The sequence below is a fragment of the Salmo trutta genome, chromosome 16 (assembly GCF_901001165.1).
Source record: "Salmo trutta chromosome 16, fSalTru1.1, whole genome shotgun sequence".
NCBI lineage: Eukaryota > Metazoa > Chordata > Actinopteri > Salmoniformes > Salmonidae > Salmo > Salmo trutta.
The window spans coordinates 39023121-39050783 of record NC_042972.1 but is presented as its reverse complement, the minus strand read 5'-3'; the positions used below and the strand labels follow the sequence as shown (position 1 = coordinate 39050783).

General features: G+C 41.7%; 1 protein-coding gene across 9 annotated transcripts in view; it reads right to left on the bottom strand.

The window, feature by feature from the left end:
* The window catches only part of LOC115150726 (eukaryotic translation initiation factor 4 gamma 3), a 76612-nt gene extending 49300 nt beyond the window's left edge, over positions 1–27312 (bottom strand). For 8 of the 9 annotated variants that reach the window (XM_029694291.1, XM_029694292.1, XM_029694295.1 and 5 more), the window contains exons 1-2: positions 26738–27312; positions 11287–11386 (exon numbers count right to left, since the gene is read on the bottom strand). In XM_029694291.1, coding sequence (XP_029550151.1) covers positions 11287–11386; positions 26738–26901 — 264 coding nt within the window. In that variant the 5' untranslated portion in view covers positions 26902–27312. The remainder of the gene's footprint in view (positions 1–11286; positions 11387–26737) is intronic. The other variant, XM_029694296.1, reaches the window with a different exon arrangement.
* Positions 27313–27663: the final 351 nt, after the last annotated feature.

Genomic DNA, 27663 nt, shown 5'->3' with positions numbered 1-27663 from the left:
CAGCGGCCTACCCCATCTAGCACCAGGGTCAGCACACTCTGAAATGTTGTTTTTTGCCATCATTGTAAGCCTGCCACACACACACACACACACACACACTATACGATATGTTTAATAAACATAAGAATGAGTGCGAGTTATCGTCACAACCCTGCAAGTGGGAATTGACAAATAGCGCTTATAGGACCAAGGCACAAATAATAATCAATAATTTTGCTCTTTATTTAACCATATAAAACCTTATTTGTTAATCAAAAATTGTGAATAACTCACCACAGGTTAATGAGAAGGGTGTGCTTGAAAGGATGCACATCACTCTGCAATGTTGGGTTGTATTGGAGAAATTCTCACACTTAAATCATTTCCCACACAGTCTGTGCCTGTATTTAGTTGTTTTCATGCTAGTGAGGGCTGAGAATCCACTCTCACATAGGTACATTGCAAAGGGAATTAGTGTCTTAACAGCGCGATTTGCCAAAGCAGGATACTCTGAGGGCAGCCCAAACCAGAAATCTGTCAGTGGCTTCTGATTAAATTCAAATTCACAGAACCGCTTGTTGCAATTTCGACGAGCCTCTCTTGTTTAGATATCGGTGGACTGGAGGCAGGGCATGAAAGGGATAACGAATCCAGTTGTTTGTGTCATCCGTTTAGGGAAAGTACCTGCGTAATTGCGCACCCAACTCACTCAGGTGCTTCGCTAGATCACATTTGACATTGTCTGTAAGCTTGAGTTCATTTGCACACCAAAAAAAAAAAATCATACAATGATGGAAAGACCTGTGTGTTGTCCTTGTTAATGCAGACAGAGAAGAGCTCCAACTTCTTAACCATAGCCTCAATTTTGTCCCGCACATTGAATATAGTTGCGTAGAGTCCCTGTAATCCTAGATTCAGATCATTTAAGCAAGAAAAACCATCACCCAGATATGCCAGTCGTGTGAGAAACTCGTCATCATGCAAGTGGTCAGGCAAGTGAAAATGATAGTCAGTAAAGAAAACTTTAAGCTTGTCTCTCCATTAAAAAAAACATACAGCGCACTTCTGTATGTTGTAAAAGCGTTACATGGTCGCTGCCAATATCATTGCATACTGCAGAAAATACACAAGAGTTCAGGGGTTTTGCATTAACAAAGTTAACCATTTTCACTGTAGTGTCCAAAACATCTTTCAAGCTGTCAGGTCATTCCCTTGGCAGCGAGAGCCTCTCGGTGGATGCTGCAGTGTACCCAAGTGTCGTTGGGAGCAACTGCTTGCACGCGCGTTACCACTCCACTATGTCTCCCTGTCATGGCTTTTGCGCCATCAGTACAGATACCAACACATCTTGACCACCAAAGTCCATTTGATGTCACAAAGCTGTCCAGTACTTTAAAAATATCCTCTCCTGTTGTCCTGGTTTCCAGTGGTTTGCAGAAGAGGATGTCTTCCTTAACTGACCCCCCATGAACATAAACGAACATATACCAGGAGCTGTGCCAGGCCCAACACATCTGTTAACTTATCCAGCTGTAACGCATAGAATTCACTGGCTTGTATGCAAAGCATTAATTGTTTCAAAACATCTCCTGCTTCGTGAAACAGTGTTGTTTGATGAAGTTATTGTCTGTATAGTTTTTTTGGCCTTTTCCCCCCAGCATTGTCCCAGCCATATCCGCGGCAGCAGGAAGAATTAAGTCCTCCACAATAGTATGGGGCTTGCCTGTCCAAGCCACTCGGTAGCTCACCATATAAGGCGCTTCTAGCCCCTTCTTATTAATGCTATCTGTTACTTTTATACGTCTTACTAATCGAAAGTCCTCTTAATTCTCTCTCAAAAAACTCCTGTGGCTTATTTTTCTAATTGGCATGTTTTGTTTCTAAATGTCTGCGCAAGAGTGAAGGTTTCATTGAGTTGTGAGATAGTACTTTTGCACATATTTAGATTTCATTTTAGAGCGTCCTTTTATTGTCCCCAGCTGAAGGTGCACCTGTGTTGTGATCATGCGGTTTAATCAGCTTGATATGCCACACCTGTCAGGTGGATGGATTATATTGGCAAAGGAGAAATGCTCACTAAAAGGGATATAAACTAATTTGTGCACAACATTTGAGAGAAATAAGCTTTTTGTGTGTATGGAACATTTCTGGTATCTTTAATTTCACCTCATGAAACATGGGACCAACACTTTACATGTTACGTTTATATTTTTGTTCTGTATAGATTACAACAGGGATGAACAGAGTTGTGGATAAAACGTTAACGGTATGTCACCACGCTCAATGAGAATAGCCTATGCAGGTGCCAAATGTTGACACATTTACGCCGACATCACCCCAGTATTCCGGAGCAAGATGGAAACACATCGTCTCACCTCTTCATTCAAGCAGCATTCAAGCAGCCCTTGGCAGCTGATTCTGACCGGGCCAAAGAAATAACAAGAGTGATAGGTAGGCTATGTTTATATTTTTTACAATCCAAGGATATTTTTTATAGCCAAGGATATGCACCCATTCTCAGTGGTTGAGAAAAGCGGATTTCAGCACCTTGTGAAAGTGCTCGAGCCACGTTACGAACTTACCTCTTGCACTCATTTCAGCAAACACATAGTACCCGGTCTATACAAGCAAGCCAAAGCTTTCAATGAATTGGCCAATGCACCCTGTGTTGTGCTTAACAGTGACAGCTCATCACAGCACGGAGTGGGAAATGTGCCATGCTACAGACACGCCCCCTTTATGAGAGTCACAGGTGCGCATCTGTCATTGAAGAAGGCATTGTCATGGTGCGTTCGTAACCAGATGGCAATTTACCACATACAACTAGGAAAAATCCACTTGTACAGCCCACCAACTGGTAATTACTAGTGGGAAACTCATCTATCATTCTAAGTAGAGGTCGACCGATTCATCGGAATGGCCGATTTCAAGTTTTCATAACAATCGGTAATCGTCATTTTTGGACGATTACATTGCACTCCACGAGGAGACTGCGTGGCAGGCTGACTACCTGTTATGCGAGTGCAGCAAGGAGACAAGGTAAGGTGCCAGCTAGCATTAAACTTATCTTATAAAAAAACAATCAATCTTAACATAATCACTAGTTAACCTACTAATATCATCAACCATGGGTAGTTATCTAGCTTGCCCTGCGTTGCATATAATCGATGCGGTGCCTGTTAATTTATCATTGAATCACAGCCTACTTCGCCAAACGGGTGATTTAACAAGCGCATTCGCGAAAAAAGCACTGTCGTTGCACCAATGTGTACCTAACCATAAACATCAATGCCTTTCTTAAAATCAATACACAAGTATATATTTTTAAACCTGCATATTTAGTTAATATTGCCTGCTAACATTCATTTATTTTAACTAGGGAAATTGTGTCACTTCTCTTGCGTTCTGTGTAAGCAGAGTCAGGGTATATGCAGCAGTTTGGGCCACCTGGCTCGTTGCGAACTGTGTGAAGACCATTTCTTCCTAACAAAGACCGTAATTCATTTGCCAGAATTGTACATAATTATGACACAACATTGATGGTTGTGCAATGTACCAGCAATATTTAGACTTAGGGATTCCACCCATTAGATAAAATACGGAACGGTTCCGTATTTCACTGAAAGAATAAACGTTTTGTTTTCGAAATGATAGTTTCCAGATTTGACCACATTAATGACCTAAGACTCGTATTTCTGTGTGTTTACTATGTTATAATTAAGTCTATGATTTGATATTTGATAGAGCAGTCTGACTGAGCGGTGGTAGGCAGCAGCAGGTTTGTAAGCTTTCATTCAAACTTTACTGTGTTTGCTAGCAGCTCTTAGCAATGCTCGATCACAGCGCTGTTTATGATTTCATGCCTATCAACTCCTGAGATTAGGCTGGCAATACTAAAGTGCCTATTAGAACATCCAATAGTCAAAGGTAAATTAAATACAAATGGTATAGAGAGAAATAGTCGACGCGTCATAATTCCTACAGGCACTTGTCATCTCCCGTCTGGATTACTGCAACTCGCTGTTGGCTGGGCTCCCTGCCTGTGCCATTAAACCCCTACAACTCATCCAGAATGCCGCAGCCCATCTGGTGTTCAACCTTCCCAAGTTCTCTCACGTCACCCCGCTCCTCCGCTCTCTCCACTGGCTTCCAGTTGAAGCTCGCATCCGCTACAAGACCATGGTGCTTGCATACGGAGCCGTGAGGGGAACTGCACCTCCGTACCTTCAGGCTCTGATCAGTCCCTACACCCAAACGAGGGCACTGCGCTCATCCACCTCTGGCCTGCTGGCCCCCCTACCTCTGAGGAAGCCCAGTTCCCGCTCAGCCCAGTCAAAACTGTTCGCTGCTCTGGCACCCCTATGGTGGAACAAGCTCCCTCATGACGCCAGGACAGCGGAGTCAATCACCACCTTCCGGAGACACCTGAAACCCCACCTCTTTAAGGAATACCTGGGATAGGATAAAGTAATCCTTCTAACCCCCCCCTAAAAGATTTAGATGCACTATTGTAAAGTGGTTGTTCCACTGGATATCACAAGGTGAATGCACCAATTTGTAAGTCACTCTGGATAAGAGCGTCTGCTAAATTACTTAAATGTAATGTAAATGTCTATATAACTGCAACCTAATATTTCTTTACTGGGAATTTTGAAAAACTGGGAAAAATGAACCACCAGCTTTCATATGTTCTGTGCAAGGAACTTTAACGTTAGCTTTTTTTCATGGCACATATTGCAATTTTACTTTCTTCTCCAACACTGTTTTTGCATTATTTAAACCAAATTGAGCATGTTTCAATATTTATTTGAGACTAAATAGATTTTATTTATGCATTATATTAAGTTAAAATAAGTGTTCATTCAGTATTGTTGTACTTGTCATAATTTCAAATATATACAGTTGAAGTCGGAAGTTTACATACACCTTAGCCAAATACATTTCAACTCAGTTTTTCACAATTCCTGACATTTAATCCTCATAAAAATTCCCTGTCTTAGGTCAGTTAGGATCACCACTTTATTTTATGAATGTGAAATGTCAGAATAATAGTAGAGAATGATTTATTTCAGCTTTTATTCCTTTCATCACATTCCCAGTGGGTCAGAAGTTTACATACACTCAATTAGTATTTGGTAGCATTGCCTTTACATTGTTTAACTTGGTCAAACGTTTCAGGTAGCCTTCCACAAGCTTCCCACATTAAGTTGGGTGAATTTTGGCCCATTCCTCCTGACAGAGCTGGTGTAGCTGAGTCAGGTTTGTAGGCCTCCTTGCTCGCACACGCTTTTTCAGTTCTCACAAATTTTCTATAGGAGGTCAGGGCTTTGTGATGGCCACTCCAATACCTTGACTTTGTTGTCCTTAAGCTATTTTGCCACAACTTTGGAAGTATGCTTGTGGTCAGTGTCCATTTGGAAGAGCCATTTGCGAGCAAGCTTTAACTTCCTGACTGATGTCTTCAGATGTTCTTTCAATATATCAACATAATTTTCCTACCTCATGATGCCATCTATTTTGTGAAGTGCACCAGTCCCTCCTGCAGCAAAGCACCCCCACAACATGATGCTGCCACCCCCCATGCTTCACGGTTGGGATGGTGTTCTTCGGCTTGCAAGCCTCCCCCTTTTTCCTCCAAACATAAATGGTCATTATGACCAAATAGTTCTCTTTTTGTTTCATCAGACCAGAGGACAATTCTCAAAAAAGTAAGGTCTTTGTCCCCATGTGCAGTTCCAAACCGTAGTCTGGATTTTTTAATGGTGGTTTTGGAGCAGTGGCTTCTTCCTTGCTGAGCGGCGTTTCAGGTTATGTCGATATAGGACTCGTTTTACTGTGGATATAGATACTTTTGTACCCGTTTCCTCCACCATCTTCACAAGGTCCTTTGCTGCTGTTCTGGGATTGATTTGCACATTTCACGCCGAAGTAAGTTCATCTCTAGGAGACAGAACGCGTCTCCTTCCTGAGCAATATGACAGCTGCGTGGTCCCATGATGTTTATACTTGCGTACTATTGTTTGTACAGATGAATGTGGTACCTTCAGGCGTTTGGAAATTGCTCCCAAGGATGAACCAGACTTCTGGAGGTCCACAATTTTCTTTCTGAGGTCTTGTCTGAGTTATTTTGATTTCCCCATGATGTCAAGCTAAGAGGCACTGAGTTTGATGGTAAACCTTGAAATACATCCACAGGTACACCTCCAATTGACTCAAATGATGTCAATTAGCCTCTCAGAAGCTTCTAAAGCCATGACATCATTTTCTGTAATTTTCCAAGCTGTTTAAAGGCACAGTTAACTTAGTGTATGGTAACTTCTGACCCACTGATATTGTGATACAGTGAATTATAAGTGAAATAATTTGTCTGTAAACAATTGTTGGAAGAATTACTTGTGTCATGCACAAAGTAGAGTCCTAACCGACTTGCCAAAACTATAGTTTGTTAACAAGAAATTTGTGGAGTGGTTGAAAAATGAGTTTTAATGACAACAACCTAAGTGTATGTAAATTTCCGACTTCAACTGTATGTATGTATGTATGTATGTATGTATGTGTATGTATATATATATATGCGCTGATTAATTGGTATCAGCTGTTTTTGGTCCTCCAATAATTGGTATCGGCGTTGAAAAATTATAAAATCGGTCGACCTCCAATAGGCATAGCCTATAGAAAGCTGATGGGATCCTCTTAAAAAAAAAAAAAAAAAAAAAAAAAAAGAGGCTATCACTCATGGGCTCTCATGAAGTGTTTGATTAGATTTTAAAATACATTTGCATTGATGTCAGAGTGATTGGATGGACAACAGAGTGCTGAGTACCAGGCAGTTAGCAAGTTTGGTAGGCTACTAATGACCTTCAGCAACATCAGAGCTTGGAGAAGCCTAATTAGCGTGACTAAACGGTCACAAGCATTCATGACTCGTGACCGCCAGTGTGGCGATAATACGGTCACCCAGCACATGGCCCAACATAACAATCCTGTCACAACAGACAATGCCAGGAACATTGTGAAAGCTTATTTTGTACATAATGTTGCTGCTACCTTCTCTTATGACTGAAAATAACTTTTGGACATCAGAACTGCGATTACTCACCACAAACTGAAAGAAGCTTTTTCCTTTAACGAGGTCGACGAGAAAGATATACTGCTCTTCCGGGAACAGGCCTAGATCCACGTCATTTGCATGAAGAAAAGACGGAGGAAAAGAGGACGCATATCGGGCTGCCTTCTGAGAATCCGTAGGCGAGCGAGTAAACTCCCACTGCCATCAATTCCACTTGCTAACATGCAATCATTGGAAAATAAAATTGATGACCTACAATTATCTTACCAACGGGACATTAAGAAGTGTAATATCTTGTTTCACCGAGTCGTGGCTGAACGACAACACAGATAATATAGAGTTGGCGGGATTTTCCATGCACCGGCAGAACAGAGAAGCTACGTCTGGTAAGACGAGGGGTGGGGGTGTGTGTATTTTTGTTAATAACAGCTGGTGCGCGAAGTCTAATATTAACCTGTTATGGCTAGGGGGCAGTATTTTCACGGCCGGATAAAAAACGTACCCGATTTAATCTGATTATTACTCCTGCCCAGAAACTAGAATATGCATATAATTATTGGCTTTGGACACCCTAAAGTTTCTAAAACTGTTTGAATGGTGTCTGTGAGTATAACAGAACTCATATGGCAGGCAAAAACCTGAGAAGATTCCAAAGAGGAAGTACCCTATGACCATTCCTTGAGCTTCTTGGCTCTGTTTAAAGAAAATGTAGGATCTTTGCTGTAACGTGACACTTCCTACGGCTCCCATAGGCTCTCAGAACCGGGGAAAAAGCTGAATGATGTAATTCCAGTCGCTGGCTGAAACACATTAGCGCGTTTGGATGGTGGTCGATCAGAGGGCCATCAGACTGAGGCTCATGCACGAGGGGATCCCATGCTTTTACTTTCTCTCTCTTTGAACGTAAACACGCTTTCCCGGTCGGAATATTACCGCTTTTTTATGAGAAAAATGGCCTAAAAATTGATTTTAAACAGCGGTTGACATGCTTCGAAGTACGGTAATGGAATATTTAGAATTTTTTTGTCACAAAACGCGTCGGGCGCGTAACCCTTATTTACCCTTTCGGATAGTGTCTTGAACGCACGAACAAAACGCCGCTGTTTGGATATAACTATGGATTATTTGGGAGCAAACCAACATTTGTTATTGAAGTAGAAGTTCTGGGAGTGCATTCTGATGAAGAACAGCAAAGGTAATAACATTTTTCTTATAGTAAATCTGACTTTGGTGAGTGCTAAACTTGGTGGGTGTCTAAATAGCTAGCCATGATTGCTGGGCTATCTACTGAGAATATTGCAAAATGTGCTTTCACCGAAAAGCTATTTTAAAATCGGACATAGCGAGTGCATAGAGGAGTTCTGTATCTATAATTCTTAAAATAATTATGTTTTTTTGTGAACGTTTATCGTGAGTAATTTAGTAAATTCACCGGAAGTTTGCGGGGGGTATGCTAGTTCTGAACGTCACATGCTAATGTAAAAAGCTGGTTTTTGATATAAATATGAACTTGATTGAACAAAACATGCATGTATTGTATAACATAATGTCCTAGGGGTGTCATCTGATGAAGATCAAAGGTTAGTGCTGCATTTAGCTGTGGTTTGGATTTATGTGACATTATATGCTAGCTTGAAAAATGGGTGTCTGATTATTTCTGGCTGGGTACTCTGCTGACATAATCTAATGTTTTGCTTTCGTTGTAAAGCCTTTTTGAAATCGGACAGTGTGGTTAGATAAAGGAGAGTCTTGTCTTTAAAATGGTGTAAAATAGTCATATGTTTGAAAAATTGAAGTTTTTGTATTTTTGAGGAATTTGTCATTCGCGCCACGCCCATCATTGGCTATTGGAGCTGGTGTTCCGCTAGCGGAACGTCTAGATGTAAGAGGTTAAAGAAGTCTTTGGGTATTGCTCGCCTGAGGTAGAGTACCACATGATAAGCTGTAGACCACACTATCTATATTATTATAAATCTATTTACCACCACAGACCGATGCTGGCACTAGGACCGCACCCAAACAACTCAATAAGGCCATAAGCAAACAAGAAAATGCTTATCCAGAAGCTGCGCTCTTAGTGGCTGGGGACTTTAATGCAGGCAAACTTAAATCAGTTTCACCAGAAAGAAAGAAAAATAACTCTAGAACACCTTTACGCCGCACACAGAGATGCATACAAAGCTCTCCCCCATCCTCCATTTGGCAAATCTGACCATAATTCTATCCTCCTGATTCCTGATTACAAGCAAAAAAACTGAAGCCGGAAGTACCAGTGACTTGCTCAATATGGAAGTGGTCAGATGAAGATGCTATACTACAGGACTGTTTGCTAGCACAGACTGGAATATGTTCCGGGATTCATCCAATGGCATGGAGTATATCACCTCAGTCATTGGCATCATTGACGACGTCATCTCCACAGTGACCGTACGTACATATCCAAACCAGAAGCCATGTATTACAGGCAGCATCTGCATCGAGCTAAAAGCTCAAGGAGCGGGACACTAATCCGGATGCTTATAAGAAGGAAAAGGCGGGCCGAACATGCCCCCATTAACATCAATGGGGCTGTTGGAGTGGGTCGAGAGTTTCAAGTTCCTTGGTGTCCACATCACTAACAAACTATCATGGTCCAAACACACCAAGACAGTCATGAAGAGGGCAAGACAACCCCCCCCCCCAGGAGACTGAAAAGATTTGGCGTGGGTCCTCAGATCCTCAAAAAGTTCTACAGCTGCACCATCGAGAGCATCCTGACCGGTTGCAACGCCGCCTAGTCTGGCAACTGCTTGGCATCTGACCGTAAGGCGCTACGGCCCAGTACATCACTGGGGCCAAGCTTCCTGCCATCCAGGACCTATATAATATGTGGTGTCAGAGGAAAGCCCATAATATTGTAAGAGACTCCAGTCACCCAAGTCAGACTGTTTTCTCTGCTACCACATGGCAAGCGGTACCAGAGTGCCAAGTCTAGAACCAAAAGGCTCCTTAACAGCTTTTACCCCCAAGCCATAAGACTGTTGAACAATTAATCAAATGGCCACCAGACTATTACATTGACCCCCCCTCTATTTGTTTGTACACTGCTGCTACTCACTGTTTATTATCTATGCATAGTCACTTCACCCCTACCTACATGTACAAATTACTAACTAATCTACCCCCGCACAGACTCGGTAACGGCACCCCCTGTATATAGCCTCGTTATTGTTATGTTATTGTGTTACTTTTTATTATTTTTTACTTTAGTTTATTTGGTAAATATTCTCTTAACTTTTCTTGAACTGCACTGTTGGCTAAGGGCTTGTAAGTAAGCATTTCACGGTAAGGTCTACACTTGTTGTATTCGGCGCATGTGACAAATAAAGTTTGAGTTTTACATTGTTAATTGCATAACATTTTCCAGCTGTACCAAAACATGACCCCAAAACCACAATAAGTATCTAATGGTGGGTTTGGTGAACCGTTACACCCCTAGTGACCATGTAGAATATGCAGCTAGCACCGATGCGACCAATTAAACATTTTACTCGCACGACCAAGTCAAAGGGTAGAAAAATGTCACTAAATGGTCGCAGTCTGGCGCCCTGCAGTGTCAGACGTGACATATGTGGTTGGCATATGCTTGCTAGGGTTCACAACCAGCATGTGTGGTATGAGCGTGTGGTATGAGCGTGCGTGCGGTATAGCGTGCGTGTGGTATAGCGTGTGTGTGTGTGTGTGTGTGTGTGGTATAGCGTGTGTGTGTGTGTGTGTGGTATAGCGTGTGTGTGGTATAGCGTGTGTGTGTGTGTGGTATAGCGTGTGTGTGTGGTATAGCGTGTGTGTGTGTGTGTGTGTGTGTGGTATAGCGTGTGTGTGTGTTATAGCGTGTGTGTGTGTTATAGCGTGTGTGTTATAGCGTGTGTGTGTGTGTGGTATAGCGCGTGTGTGTGTGGTATAGCGCGTGTGTGTGTGGTATAGCGTGTGTGTGTGTGGTATAGCGCGCGTGTGTGTGGTATAGCGCGCGTGTGTGTGGTATAGCGCGCGTGTGTGTGGTATAGCGCGCGTGTGTGTGGTATAGCGCGTGTGTGTGGTATAGCGCGTGTGTGTGTGTGTGTGGTATAGCGCGTGTGTGTGTGTGTGGTATAGCGCGTGTGTGTGTGTGTGGTATAGCGTGTGTATGTGTGTATGTATGTATGTATGTATGTATGTATGTATGTATGTATGTATGTATGTATGTATGTATGTATACTCACGCTGTAGACGGCAGTGACGCCGGGCTGTGTGGGGAAGATGCGGTCGTCCAGGGATGGCTGAACCCGAGGGATCCTGGGACGCGTCATATTAAGGAAAATTCTGGAAAAGGATCAACTTAAGGCCAAAACGGGTCAAAGGTGGAGGCATCAACAAGCTCAACAACAGCAGGGACACATTAACATGCTTTGGAACATTAATGTTCTGTACTGAACAACAATTTCTTACATCTGGTAAAAACACGATTCTTCCAATTCAAATTTTCGTGCAGTACATGTTTATCACATCTTTGTACGCAAGTTCTCTAGTTCCTTTAGCAGGGTTTTAGCCAATGTGTCCCAATACCCTACACCGCTTGCCCCCCTCCCTAAATGCTCCATCTCCAAGAGTACACTGTGTTCCTTTACCAGGGAGCGTGTGTGTCAAAGGGAAATCCCGACATGGATTTCCAAAACTCCCACTCTAAGAATGTTAGCGTTCCAGATAGACGATTCCTATTTTATTCAAGAAATTATGTTAATTCAAGGTACCAAATTCAAAAGGTCATTTTAGAATCTCTTAACTCAATAGGTCAATCATGACTGCTGAAAAGAAATGCATTAAATGTACTGTCTCACATTTAGGACTAGTCTAAATAAAGACCCCCTTAACCAGGGACAGGCTTTCTATTTCCAGATAGGGTTGTTGACATGTGATCATGAGTCAGGACTCTGTTTATCAGTGACTGCTTTGAAAGAGTGACGAGACTGATGAAGAGTGAAGAGGGCGGGGGGGTGCCAGACAGAGGAGAGAACCTCAGTAACCTGTTCAGGCAGTTCATTGGGACTTACAGACAGAGGCACACAACACACACACACCGGTCACATGATTACAAGGAAATGAGAGGGTTTGGCTTTCTTGCTTTCCCCTCTGACACTTTTTGGCCATTCCCAAAATCCCACCCTCCTCTCCCCAATCCCCCTCTCACTCTTTCCTTGCCTGTATGGGCCCTCATCTCCACTGGCTTCCCGCCAAGACCACCACTCCTCCCAAAAGAGAGAGAATACGTTTTATAACAGTGGAACTGAAGACAGCAGCTACGCAGCATAAAGAGGGCCTGGAAAAGGAGGAAATACAGGACACAGTTGATGTCTTAAATAAAGCCAAACAAACAGAGATCCCTGTTGTGAGTGTGTCTTCACTCTAACCTTTAACATAGCCAGGAAACAGCCGTAGTCACAGTCTGGGGATAAAACAGCGGGGAGTGAATACTGGTGCAGTGTTGTCTTGTGTGGTGTGTCTGTGCTTGTGTGAGGGGGCCTGGAGGGGAGCGGGTAGTGACACTAAGAGAATCTGATCCGTCTGTCCGTATGGGCCCAGGACCGGTTGGCAGGGCTGTCTGTGTTGTGGAATGCAAACAGAGAGTGAGAGGGTGCTCTGTGCTGAGCATGTGAAACCAGCGAGGGGGGGGAGCAGGGATGTTTCCGCCATGGGTCAGAGGTTAGCAGGCTGCACGACTGCAGTGGGGAAAATGATCAGGTGGGATGAGACAGCTGACACCCCCAGGGATTTGGCAGGAGGGACCGCATGACTCTTACTGGAATTACAGTCTGATCCGATTGCTGCAATTGCTATTTAGCGCTGAATTGCATAACCAAATCCCTTTGCATGTGCAAAGAAAATCTTTGTTAAAACAAAATGATTAATAAAAAATTGTGAATCCATCAATGTATTTGGCAACATATGGCTTGTGTGGCAACATGTGGCTTAGAAAAAAACTGGTGTCAACAAAAGCCAGTGTCCTAGCTACCATATTTTGTTATGAAAGCCAAATTCCACTGGGCCTTACAGTGACATACCTACCTACATATTACCCTGAGGCACTGGCACTACCCACTCAACCCTGCGAGCACCAGCCACTCAGAGTGGCTGACCACACTAATCAGTCATTAGTCTGAGATTAATTTAGTTTCTGCAGCGACAGAGGAGGAAAATATGGAACTTATTAGAGTAACAAAAGGCCAAGAGATCAGACGAAAGAAAAGCCTATACACATAGAAACATGTGGCCAATAGGGACTAGACAACAAGTGGGCTATAGCAACTGTAGTGAACATAGGCTACTTTATTACAAAACATGTCAGGTTTTGATGCAGCAGAGAGAACACAGTGAAACCAGGAAAGGGAAAGCCAGGTTTGCCCCAGACAGCAACCTTTTTACATACAGTGCATTCGTTAAGTATTCAGATCCCTTAACTTTTTCCAAATTTTGTTACGTTTACAGCCTTATTCTAAAGTAAAATTGTATCTACACACAATACCCCGTAATGACAAAGCAAAACCAGGTTTAGATTTTTTTAATAATTTATATATAAAAAGGAAATGTCACATTTACATAAGTATTCAGACCCTTCACTCAGTATTTTGTTGAAGCACCTTTGGCAGTGATAACAGCGTCAAGTCTTCTTGGGTATGACGCTACAAGCTTGGCACACCTGTATTTAGGGAGATTTTCCCCATTCTTCTCTGCAGATCAGATGTCAGGTTGGATGGGGATCGTCACTGCACAGCTATTTACAGGTCTCTCCAGAGATGTTAGATCGGGTTCAAGTCCGGGCGGTTCCAAACTTATTCCATTTAAGAATGACGGAGGCCACTGTGTTCTTGGACTTTCAATGCTGCAGACATTTTTTGGTACCCTTTCACAGATCTGTGCCTCGACACAATCCTGTCTCGGAGCTCTACGGACAATTCCTTCGACCTCATGGCTTGGTTTTTGCTCTGACATGCACTGTCAACTGTGGGACCTTACATAGATTAGAGGTCGACCGATTAATCGGCATGGCTTATTAATTAGGGCCTATTTCAAGTTTTCATAACAATCGGTAAATCGGCATTTTTGGACGTCGATTATGGCCGATTACATTGCACTCCACGAGGAGACTGCATGGCAGGCTGACCACCTGGTACACGAGTGCAGCAAGGAGCCAAGGTAAGTTGCTAGCTAGCATTAAACTTATCTTATAAAAAATATATATAAATCTTAACATAATCACTAGTTAAATACACATGATGATATTACTACTTTATCTAGCTTGTCCTGCTTTGCATATAATCAGTGCGGTGCCTGTTAATTTTTCAGCGAATCACAGCCTACTTTGCCAATCGGGTGATGATGTAACAAGCGCATTCGCGAAAAAAATCCCTGTTGTTGCACCAATGTACCTAACCATAAACATCAATGCCTTAAAATCAATACACAAGTATATTTTTTTAATCCTGCATATTTAGTTAAAAGAAATCCATGTTAGCAGGCAATATTAAGTAGGGAAATTGTGTCACTTCTCTTGCGTTCTGTGTAAGCAGAGTCAGGGTATATGCAGCAGTTTGGGCCACCTGGCTCGTTGCGAACTGTGTGAAGACCATTTCTTCCTAACAAAGACCGTAATTCATTTGCCAGAATTGTACATAATTAAGACATAACATTGAAGGTTGTGCAATGTAACAGCAATATTTACACTTAGGGATTCCACCCGCTCTATAAAATACGGAACGGTTCCGTATTTGACTGAAAGAATAAACATTTTGTAAACGAAATTCTAGTTTTCGGATTTTACCATATTAATGACCTAAGACTCGTATTTGTGTGTTTATTATATTATAATTAAGTCTATGATTTGATATTTGATAGAGCAGTCTGAGCGGTGGTAGGCAGCAGGCTCGTAAGCATTCATTCAAACAGCACTTTCCTGCGCTTGCCAGCAGCTCTTCGCAATGCTTCAAGCAAAGCGCTTTTTATGACTTCAAGCCTATCAACTCCCGAGATTAGGCTGGCAATACTATAGTGCATATAAGAACATCAAATAGTCAAAGGTATATGAAATACAAATGGTATAGAAAGAAATAGTCCTATAATAACTGCAACCTAAACTGGGAATATTGAAGACTCATGTTAAAATGATCCACCAGCTTTCATATGTTCTCATGTTCTGAGCAAGGAACTTAAATGTTAGCTTTTTTACATGGCACATATTGCACTTTTACTTCTCCAACACTGTTTTAGTGCATTATTTAAACCAAATTGAACATGTTTCATTATTTATTTGAGACTAAATTGATTTTATTTATGTATTATATTAAGTTAAAATAAAAGTGTTCATTCAGTATTGTTATAATTGTCATTATTACAAATATATATAAATAAAAATATAATAATACAAATCGGCATCTGCTTTTTTGGGTCCTCCAATAAATCGGCATAGGCGTTGAAAAAAACAATCGGTCGACCTCTAATATAGACAGATGTGTGCCTTTCCAAATCATGTCCAATCAATAGAATTTACCACAGGTGGACTCCAATCAAGTTGTAGAAACATCTCAAGGATGATCAATGGACACAGGATGCACCTGAGCTAAATTGAGTCTCATAGCAAAGGGTCTGAATACTTATGTAAATAAGGTATATCTAATGTTGTTTATTTATAATAAATTTGCCAACATTTCTAAAAATATGTTTTTGCTTTGTTATTATGGGGTAGTGTGTGTAGATTAATGAGGAAGAACAAAATAATAATAATACATTTTAGAATAAGGCTGTAACTTAACAAAATGTGGAAAAAGTCAAGGGGTCTGAATACTTTCCGAATTACATGTAAAACACTGATCTGTGAAGGGCACCTATCACAGCTCAGTAGACACAGGCACTGCACCCTGATGCTAACACAGAGAAGAAAAAAAAAGAAAATGACTTTCTGAGCCAATCTGCTCCTTGGCCTCCCTGCCAGGACAGCCCTGTATATAAAATCCTAAACATAACCCATTCCAGGCTCTGATATACCGTAAATTCCGGACTATTAAGCGCACCTGAATATAAGCCGCACCCACTGAATTTAAAAAAAAATATTATTTTGAACATAAATAAGCCGCACATGTTTATAAGCCGCAGGTGCCTATCGGTACATTGAAACAAATTAACTTTACACAGGCTTTAACGAAACACGGCTTGTAACAAAAATAAATAGGCTTTAACGAAACACGGCTTGTAACAAAAATAAAACATTTGCAGTAAACAGTAGCCTACCAAGAAAGTCATTGCTCCAGACCATGCTCCCGTGCAGCAGCTCTATTTCCTTTTCCAACAGCCAGATCAATCGCCTTCAACTTGAAAGCTGCATCATATGCATTTCTCCGTGTCTTTGCCATGATGAGGGTGACAAAATGACTACCGTAATCAGAATGATGGGAAGTTTGAGCGCGCTCAATTTAATCTAAACAGTAAACAAAAAAGTTTGACCTTAACCCGTTCGGCAATTTCATTGGTCTAATGAAAGCTTCATGCCACCAAAAAACTGAGCACGTCACAGAATGTGTTTTTTACATTTTTTTTTATTTGAAAGCGGGAAAAATCCATATATTAGCCGCGTCATTGTTTAAGCCGCGAGGTTCAAAGTGTGGGGAAAAAAGTAGCGGCTTATAGTCCGGAAATTACGGTAGATCACCACGTTCTGCAATAGTTAGTTCATTACCAATCAATCTGGGGCCACTGCAAGCCCCTCACACCTGTCCACCGACCTGCCCCATTTAGAGCCAGCAAAAGAGGAAAAGCAGCTGGTGTCCCTGCATCATCATAAGCTTAATGTAAAGCCACTTACATGCCGAGTGTGTATGTGGGAGAGAGACAGAGATACTGATAGAACAAGAGAAAGTGAGAAGGAGTAGTTCAGAGTTAGAAAGTCAAATAGGATTTTCTGCTGACTTGACTGCTCCACAAAACAAATTACAGCAACACTTTTTACTTTCTGTGAGAACACAAATTCAAGATAAAATGTTGGCAGAAATCTCCATAACAACAACACAAAATCACCAGTCTAAAGTTATCTGGATTCCGCCTATCCCCAGTCAAGTCAATGGCTTGTCCGTTCTATTCCTATGCATTTAATCCTATCCGATAGGTGAATCCAGATATCTTTTGAAAACTATTTAACAAAAACATTCCTCCCGACTCCCTCCGAGACACCCTCTCAGAGTGGCAGGGTCTGCCATTTTCGGCGACCCTGGAGCAATTATGGTTTAGTGCCTTACTACAGTCTTCTCTACCCGTCTAATAGCACAGTGACTAACCCTGAGGCTCCCTCCCAGTCTGCCCATTAGGCAGCCTGGAGCCATAGCCTACCTGAGGCTGAGTGCAGCTGGTTCAGAGCGGAGTCACAGGATGTGACTGGAGCCCAGATGGTGCAGACACAAAACCACCCCTTCACTGTACCCCACTACGCTGCCCCACCAGACCAGGCTCTCAGAGTACTGAATAAACACAGGGTTTAAGATGCTGCCTGCTGTGGCCTGGGACTACTCTCTCAGTACAGTTGGCCTACTACTGACATTGCTTATTCAGACCCCTTTAGCAGATCTTAGAGCAAGATTCTTGAGAAAATGTACAGTTGACTATAAATTTAATAAAAAACGTCTCCTGTCTTTAGTAACAGCCATCAAAGGGTAACTTAGGCCTTTAAATCAGTGTGAGGACCCTATCGCTCCATAACATACAGGAGTTGAGGACGCCTGATTGCACTGCAAAATTATTCTCTAGGCTAAATGTTGGGGTTCAAATGACTGCACTATGCCATACCTATAAACTAATAGCCAGAATATAATCTAACATTCACAGTGCAAAATAACACTAGGTCTCTCAACTGTAAATTAAAAGATATTTAAAGTACAAGAATCGGTGTGAAAACCTAGAAAGGGAGTGAGACACTCCCTGCCTGCAAGGCATAGGCTAGACCTGGGCCGTCTGAATTAGAGGTTGACCGATTAATCGGAATGGACGATTAATTAGGGACGATTTCAAGTTTTCATAATCGGAAATCGGTATTTTTGGACACCGATTTTTTTACACCTTTATTTAACTAGGCAAGTCAGTTAAGAACACCTTATTTTCAATGACGGCCTAGGAACGGTGGGTTAACTGCCTTGTTCAGGGGAAGAACGACAGATTTTTACCTTGTCAGCTCGGGGATTCAATCTTGCAACCTTACGGTTAACTAGTCCAACGCTCTAACCACCTGCTTTACATTGCACTCCACGAGGAGCCTGCCTGTTACGTGAATGCAGTAAGAAGCCAAGGTAAGTTGCTAGCTAGCATTAAACTTCTTATAAAAAAACAATCATAATAACTAGTTAAACTAGTAATATCATCAGCCATGTGTAGTTATCTAGCCTGTCCTGCGTTCCATATAATCGCAAATTTAGCTAAAGGAAATCCAGGTTAGCAGGCAATATTAACCAGGTGAAATTGTGTCACTTCTCTTGCGTTCATTGCACGCAGAGTCAGGGTATATGCAACATTTTGGGCCGCCTGGCTCGTTGCTAACTAATTTGCCAGAATTTTACGTAATTATGACATAACATTGAAGGTTGTGCAATGTAACAGGAATATTTAGACTTAGGGATGCCACCCGTTAGATAAAATACGGAACCGTTTTGTTTTCGAGATTATAGTTTCCGGATTCGACCATATTAATGACCTAAGGCTCGTATTTCTGTGTGTTTATTATATTATAATTAAGTCTATGATTTGATAGAGCAGTCTGACTGAGTGGTGGTAGGCAGCAGCAGGCTCGTAAGCATTCATTCAAACAGCACTTTCTTGCATTTGCCAGCAGCTCTTCGCTGTACTTCAAGCATTGCGCTGTTTATGACTTCAAGCCTATCAACTCCCAAGATTAGGCTGGTGTAACCGATGCGAAATGGCTAGCTAGTTAGTGGGGTGCGCGCTAATAGCGTTTCAAACGTCACTCGCTCTGAGACTTGGAGTAGTTGTTCCCCTTGCTCTGCATGGGTAAAGCTGCTTCGAGAGTGGCTGTTGTCGATGTGTTCCTGGTTCGAGCCCAGGTAGGAGTGAGGAGAGGGACGGAAGCTATACTGTTACACTGGCAATACTAAAGTGCCTATAAGAACATCCAATAGTCAAAGGTATATGACATACAAATCAGAGAGAAATAGTCTTATAATTCCTATAATAACTACAACCTAAAACTTCTTACCTGGGAATATTGAAGACTCATGTTAAAAGGAACCACCAGCTTTCATATGTTCTCATGTTCTGAGCAAGGAACTTAAACGTTAGCTTTTTTTACATGGCACATATTGCACTTATACTTTCTTCTCCAACACTTTGTTTTTGCATTATTTAAACCAAATTGAACATGTTTCATTATTTGAGGCTAAATTGATTTTATTGATGTATTATATTAAGTTAAAATATGTGTTCACTCAGTATTGTTGTAATTGTCATTATTGCAACAAAAAAATAATAAAATGTAATAAAAATCAAAAATAAAATATAAAAATCAGCCAATTAATAGGTATCAGCTTTTTTGGCCTTCCAATAATCGGTATCGGCGTTGAAAAATCATACTCGGTCGACCTCTAGTCTGAATGCTAGCTCAGAACTACTCAGCAGATTATTTTTATCTACAGCAGTGAGTGGGCTTATGAGAACATTTCAACATGAATACACGATGCACCTGTCCTAAACTCTAACGGGTGGCCCTACATGACTTCTATGCTTTATTTGGATCCCTATTAGCATTTGCAGAAGCAGCAGCTACTCTTCCTGGGGTCCACACAAAAACAAAACAAGTAAGAAAGCACTGATATACAAGGACAGTCACAAATTTAAAACATAAAGATATACAAACAATGAAAGAATTATAAAAACAATACCACAAAAAAATGGTGTGTGTTAGAGCGTACTCCACTCTGTGTTTGTCCCCTCACAGTCCCCGCCATTCCATGAGATGTTGTTTAATCCGTTTTTTAAAAGGTAATTTTGCTGTTTGCTTGAGTAATTGGAGATGGGAGTTCCATACAATCATGGCTCGGTATAATAATGTGCGCTGCCGTGAATTCATTTTGGACTCGGGGACTGTGAAGAGACCCCTGGTGGCATGTCTTGTTTGGTATGTATGGGTGTCTGAGCTGAATGTTATTTGATTATGCAGACAATCTGGAATTTTCACAGTAATATTTCTCATAAAAACCCTCAACCAGGAAAAAATGGTATGCACGTTGTTAATGTTAGTTCCAGGGGTTGGAACCACGAGTATTTTCCCATTGTTTCGTTCTGAATAGAATCATATTTTTGGGGGTTCTGTTCCATTGTTCCAACCAGCAAAATACATTTCTGAATCGGTTCTAACAAAAAAGTAACGGTTTATTAAGTTCCTTTCTTGTCATTTTTAAACCTCAGAATTTTTATTTCATTTAGCGCAACAATAAATTACTTCACTAATGGATTGTACAGCTTGCTATGGAGGGGGCAAAGCTATGTACATGCATTGGACAGACAAGTGCAGGGTAGGGTGCGACATGCGACTGAAATGTTGCAGGTGAGGAGAGCGCTGGACAATTTGTTGTTATGACATTAATTAACTGAATTAGGCCCACAGAATTATACCTATGGAGGAGTGGCGTCTATGAAGAGACTTGAATGTTTTAGAACTTCAGAGATTTGGCTGAACTAACGTTGGACCAGTGCTAGCCCTTGATCATGATTCTAAGTTCCATTACATTACACATAATGCAGCTAGCGAACAAGCTTGAGTGTGCAGAGCGGCAACAGAATTAAAAATAAAAACACATCTTACATTTTTGTAGTTAATAAATCCATTGTGAAACGTGATAGCTATAGTATCCATAACTAGCATTGAAAAAGTGAATCCATTCTTCTCTAATAAAAAAACCTCTCCCTAATTTCTTAATCACGCCTGTAGCATCAGTAGACTGTGCATGCATCAGAGGGAGGGGGAGGAAGCCTACACACACACACACACACACACACACACACACACACACTGGCAAAGATTATCTATGCACAATTCCAGTTGAGGTTTAGGTCCGAGATAATGTTTTGAACCAAATACAATGCTTAAAATGTTTGATGTACTGTATTTAAGACCAGTTTATCATTAAATCACCCATTCTGATACTGACCAAGTCCTTATTTAGAATTTCAGTGAGTTCACTGGCTTTGAGTGTTGACGTACAGTGTGGACACATACATAGTCATTCTAGTGTCATTTAAGACCAGTGGCAAACCAAAATAGAGAAGAGTAACAGCCCAAGGCAACTGCCCTGAGGGACACTGCACATATTTAAGTGATAATGCCCTCGAGGCCGGCGTTTGGAGGATATATTGGCACGGGTGTTGTTTGTCTCGGGCCCTCAAACCATGCCAATATATCCTCCAAACACCAGCTTCGAGGGCATTATCACTTTTATATAACGGTTACCAACATATTTAAATGTTTTCAATAAAAACATTTTGATGAATTTATTCATACCATTTCATCCTTCCACAAGATATAGACCCGACACAAATCTAGGGTTGCTACCCAAGCCGGCTGGTTGTTTGCGAGAGACGCGACCCAGTCGTTCAGTCCTTTTGTTCTGTATCTATGGACGCGACCCAGCGGTTCATTGTAAATGTTCCATTGCCATACTGGCTGGCAACATTCTTATCCCTTGCTTGCTAGCTAGCCAACTACAACTAACTTAGTCACTTCAAACAGTGCAGCCAGAATAACAGCAAAGTAAATGCATTTGCGTTTGTTTAAGCTGTTTTCTAGTGACATTTGGATACATCCATAACAATGAGATAATGATTAACGATTTCACCTGGCGTAGAAAATGTGCTCTCTCGTCAGGACACGTGTTCAGAGGAGCTAGCCAATAACACAGCTAACACAATCACTTCAAACTGAAGCTGGAAAACCTATTCCCCCTAAGGAGACTGAAAAGATTTGGCATGGGTTCTCAGATCCTCAAAAGGTTCTACAGCTGCACCATCGAGAGCATCCTGACTGGTTGCATCACTGCCTGGCATGGCAACTGCTCGGCCTCCAACCGCAAGGCACTACAGAGGGTAATGCGAACGGCCCAGTACATCACCGGGGTCAAGCTTCCTGCCATCCAGGACCTCAATACCAGGCGGTGTCAGAGGAAGGCCCTAAAAATTGTCAGACTCCGGCCACCCTAGTCATAGACTGTTCTCTCTGCTACCGCACGGCAAGCAGTACCGGAGCGCCAAGTCTAGGTCCAAGAGGCTTCTAAACAGCTTCTAAGCCATAAGAGTCCTGAACATCTAATCAAATGGCTACCCAGACTATTTGCACCCCCCCCCCTTCACACCACTGCTATTCTCTGTTGTCATCTATGCAGTGTCACTTTAATAACTCTACCTACATGTACATACTACCTCAACTAACCAGTGCCCCTGCACATTGTATCGGTACCCCCCGTATATAGTCTTGCTATTGTTACTTTACTGCTGCTCTTTAATTACTTGTTACTTTTCTCTCTTATATGTATTTTTTTTTTAAACTGCATTGTTGGTTAGTAAGAATTTCACTGTAAGGTCTACCGGTTGTATTCGGCGCATGTGACTAATAAAATTTGAGTTGAAAGACAGCAAACTAGTTGCACTCAGTTTCATTTGACCTGTTTTCTATTGATAGTTATTTGTGTGTATACATAACATTTTCGCTGATTCATGATTTCGACTGGCTGAGAAAAGCTGCCTGCCTGTCTCATCCTGACACGTTAATTACTATGGGATATCTGGAGATCGAATTTGAATATTAAAACAATGTCGCAAATACTCGGAGAAACAGACAAAGATTTATACAAATCTCCGCTGTTGAAAACTAAATGTTAGTCTGAAAGAAATGTGAGATAATGTCTAAATACTTTTTATAGCAGAGATCAAGTTCATGAAGTGCCTGGCTGGGCTGATGAGACAGTGGATTGCACAGTCAGATGGAACAGAGTAAATTTTAACGTCATAGATTTAGCCGGTGGTAACTTGTAGAATAGACACCGGCTTGAATGCGGTTTTAACCAATCAGCATTCAGAATTAGGCCCACCCGTCGTATAACTGAAGTTATAAACTGGGTGGTTCGAGCCCTAAATGCTGATTGGCTGATAGCCGTGGTATATCAGACTGTATACAACGGGTATGACAAAACATGTATTGTTACTGCTCTGATTACGTTTATAGTAGCAATAAGGCACCTCAGAGGTTTGTGATATATGGCCAATATACCATGGCTAAGGACTATGTCCAGGCACTCAGCGTTGTGTCGTACTAAGAACAGCCCTCAGCAGTGGTATGTTGGCCATATACTGCATACCCTCGGGGCTTATTGCTTAATTAGAGAAGCTTCCATTGAAGAACACTCTCAGGGTTATATTGGACAAATAACTCCAACCATGTGATGGCAGGTGATGTAAAGCCATTGCAAGTGAGTTTCTTCAATAACAACTTAGAATCAATAACATCAAAGGCGGCACTGAACAATAACCTCACTGTTCCATGCTGTTTCTAATTAGTGGAACACACCCATAATGTCCCATTCATTCATTTTAACAAGTTAATTTGCTCATGATAAGAAACTATCAAAATAAGCATGACAAAATAATGCTAGAAAAGTAAAGTGAAAGACAAGAATGAAGTGATGATGGTAGAAAGAGAAAGAAAAAAATAAAGAGTGAGCGAGTGAGGCCTTTAGTTCCCGGCCCAGCCAGGGCTGCTGTAGTAGGGCACTATAAAATCGGTTTTACTTTTTGTCGGATTCTGTTTTTACCCCAAATTCAGTTTTCTTGGTTTCCGTTCTCCTAGGTTTTTTCTCTCAAAAAAATCACACTTTTTTAAATAGAAAAACAACAAAACTGGATGTTCTAAGTCCACAACAACACTTCAACCACTTCAGGAGACCATGTCTAGGAAAAAAAAATCGAAGACATTTTGATTTTGGGCACCAGCCAGAGACCGTTGTTTGGTTAGCAATGTTTCTGTAGAGCTCATATGACTGCAGAGTTTGCAAAACAAATTGATATCATTCTACCAGGTAGGCATAGGCTACTTTGTAGTTAACAATTAATTGAGAAGGTTTTTGGAAAGCCTTTCCATCTCGACCAGAAGACGGTCATCATTACCATCGTCGCTAAAGTGTACACATACACACCACACACACACTCCTGTTCCGTTTCAGAAAGTTGCAGGAAAATACGAATCACTGATGCATTTTGTTAATGTCTTATGTTTAACTTCGACAAATTAATGCATTTTCTTCATTATTTTATATTGTTGAATTATGTCTGAATGTCTAGAGTCTGTGATTGCGTCCACACCGCAGATTTTATAGGGCACTACTGTAGGCTGACCTGGGCCTTTGTTGTCAGACGGTGGGAAGCGCCGCCTTGGCCTCTCGTGCTGAATGCTAAGCAGCACTGCCATTGTCTGGGGAGTGCAGCAGTAGCCGCATGCACCGGGTTTCTCTCTTGCAAACAGGAGTAGCAACTAGCCCCGCCTACCCACCATCTCAGCCTACACACACACACGGAAATCCCGTCCATTGGGAGCAGAGGGCAGACAGAGAATAACATGTTCCCACACTCTTGACCTCAGGGAGGCAGAGGAGGGGCAGACACCAGGAGGGTCAGTGAGTTTAATGACATTGTTTTTCTATAGACAGAGAGAAATTTGCATAGTTTGATGCATCTTATCTGTCACCTCGCAGTTGTAGCCTAAACATTTCTTTGCTCAACCTATAACAATACTGCCTAAGTGGTGGTTACGTGGCAGAATTAAGTTATGGAACCTGTTAGGTACCCAGTTGACATACAAACAAATATAATATAAAAATGAAATATAGAAATGAAAGCTGCAAAAGGCCTGAAGAATCTTCCATTATCAGACTGTGGAACAGTCCCACCTGAGCACCACGGGGCATGAAGGAGACAGTTGAACAGGATGAAAGACTAATGAATATGAATCTAGACCACAAGCAATGCAGAGATCACTCAGACACAGAGCACCATTGAACAGAGCTTGTAAGTCCAACATCCTACAATGTGAATGAAGTGGTGTAGATACACGAATTAAGACCCTTGGAACACCCTGGATACCACAGAAATCCTGGACTGAAGAACACCATCACTGTTATAGGCAGAAGCAGGAAGCTAATTCAACCCAATCCTCAAACCACCGCCACCGAGCTGTAAATAAAACAGGAGGTGACAGTAGGACTTCACAGAATAGCATGAATAACAATGCAACCACAAAACAGCAGCATGTGCACTCTGAACACTATACTTCCATTATGACTTGACATTAGATTGAAATCATAAGATGTTTTAATCGTAAAAAGCCACTAGGATAGATCCTAACTTTAAAAAATGACCATTAGCAAGTATCCATCTCAAATTGATTAGGACTCAACGTTGATATTCACAAAGTCTGTACAAATCAAGTAAGGAATTGTTTTTAGGAGGTCTTATTTGGAAGAAGAATTCCACTGGGATCAAAAGTGTTCACAGGGAGCAAGTGAAATGCTCTTGATCCATTTGTTTACAAAAATTAGATTTGAATCATGCCACATTATGTTGAAGCTACACAAACTGGACAGAAAGGTAGCTGTCAAAAGAATCCAAAAGCCACGAGTCTCAATACGCAGTGACTTGAAATAGCTAGTTTGGCTTACTGAATATAATTCATACAATCATGAAATATGCACAATTAAACATATCCCTTCCTACAAATAAAATATGTATAAAGCAAACTGGATCAATCTCATTACACTAGTACTACCGTGCTACAGTAACGTAGCATACATTGCTACCAACAACCAAATGCCTGGCGACACTCCCCTGTCAAGATGGGCATACCAGTGTTGCACCGGCTGTCATCTACTACCCGGAGCAACTACCGCCTAGATAGATAAATAACAACCGGTGCTAGCATCCCTTCCATGGAAACCGGGGAGGGGATCCTAGGCCCATGTAACTTACTACTAGCTAACATTCACTCATACTTGCTAGCAAGAATAACTAATGTTACAGTTTTAGGGTGATGGCTACAACATTTGGTTAGCTGGTCCACCCAAAACATTCATCTCTCACAAAGACTGCCCCCAATACTATAGTTAGCCAATAGGCTAGCGGATTAGTTAGCCGCTGCTACGTGTTTTCAGTTGCAAATGAACCTACCTATCTAATATGAAAGTGGCTGGCTAGCTAGCTAGCTACCGCCGGTAAACGAAACAAAGCCGGTGGCCCTCTAGCAGTTAGTTAGCCTACGCCACCTCGTCAAATTGAGTGTGATGTTAGTTAGCCCGCAGTTTCTGAACCACATATGCAGTTCAAAAATTACATTGCCATTGGCCAACAAAATGCATCAAAATCAATTATGTGCAGTTTAGCAAGTAACGTTAGTCAACAAGCCACTAATCTGTTAACTAGCTAACATTAGCCAACTACCTAGCTAGCTAATTGTCCCCCCCTGCTCTTCGAAACATCAGTCATTCACCCGCACCCAACCTCTAACCAATAACGTTACTAGCTAGATACCTAAATGTGTTTACCCCGAATACCTGACCAAGAGATGCCAGGGGAATTCTTGCCAATGAAGGATACTGAGGTGGCGGCACGGCGTTCGGCTGAGGAGCACCTGGGGCTCCCGGTGGTAAAGACACGGAGGTCAGGGTAGCCCGCAGTTGGCTCGACGGAGACGGGACAGTTCCAGGTCCACTTACTGCGACAGTGGCGGGTTTTGGGACTATTTTCGTAGGCAAACTCATTGCAAAAAAACAAAACAGTACACGAATAAATACTGATACAAAATATATCTAGCTTGCATAAATATAGCTAGCAAGCGTTTAATATTATTGAAGCAGGCCGCAAATCCTTTTGCCGACAGGGCTAGCTATTAGCAACGCAGAAAAGCTTTTTTTCATGGAAAGTCGCTGTTCGGGTCTATGGTGTTATTCATGGGGACGGTGGGAGGTTTGCCTCCCTTGCCCGTCCAGGACCTCTGCAGATCCGGTTCAGTTCTTCCGAGCACTGTCACCGGTGTCTTTCCTCCTTCGATAATTTAACATTTGTTATCAACAACTGATTTTTCTATAGCTAGCTAATCATTTTCCCACGGAGATGAGAGACTTCGTTAACATGGCGTTGCGGCCGCTTCCAGTCCGGCAGGACAGACGATTCGACAATTCTCGTTCAATTACGGGTATGTTCGGCTTACCTAGAGCGATCGAAAATGACGCTTAATTTGTTGCATTCATGTAGCCAAAGATCATCTAGTCTACTGACTGGCACATACATTCATCTATATTGATGAGCACTGCATTATTCTTGTTCTAATAAATAACTATGCTTGGTGCTATTTTTAAAGAATGCATGGTATGTATTATTTTAACTGCAGTGGCTGTCTTGAAGTGTGTGTGTGTAAAATAAACTCTAACTTCTAACGAGGCAAGTCAGTTAAGAACAAATTCTTATTTACAATGACGGCCTACCGGGGAACAGTTGGTTCAGGGGCAGAACGACAGATTTTT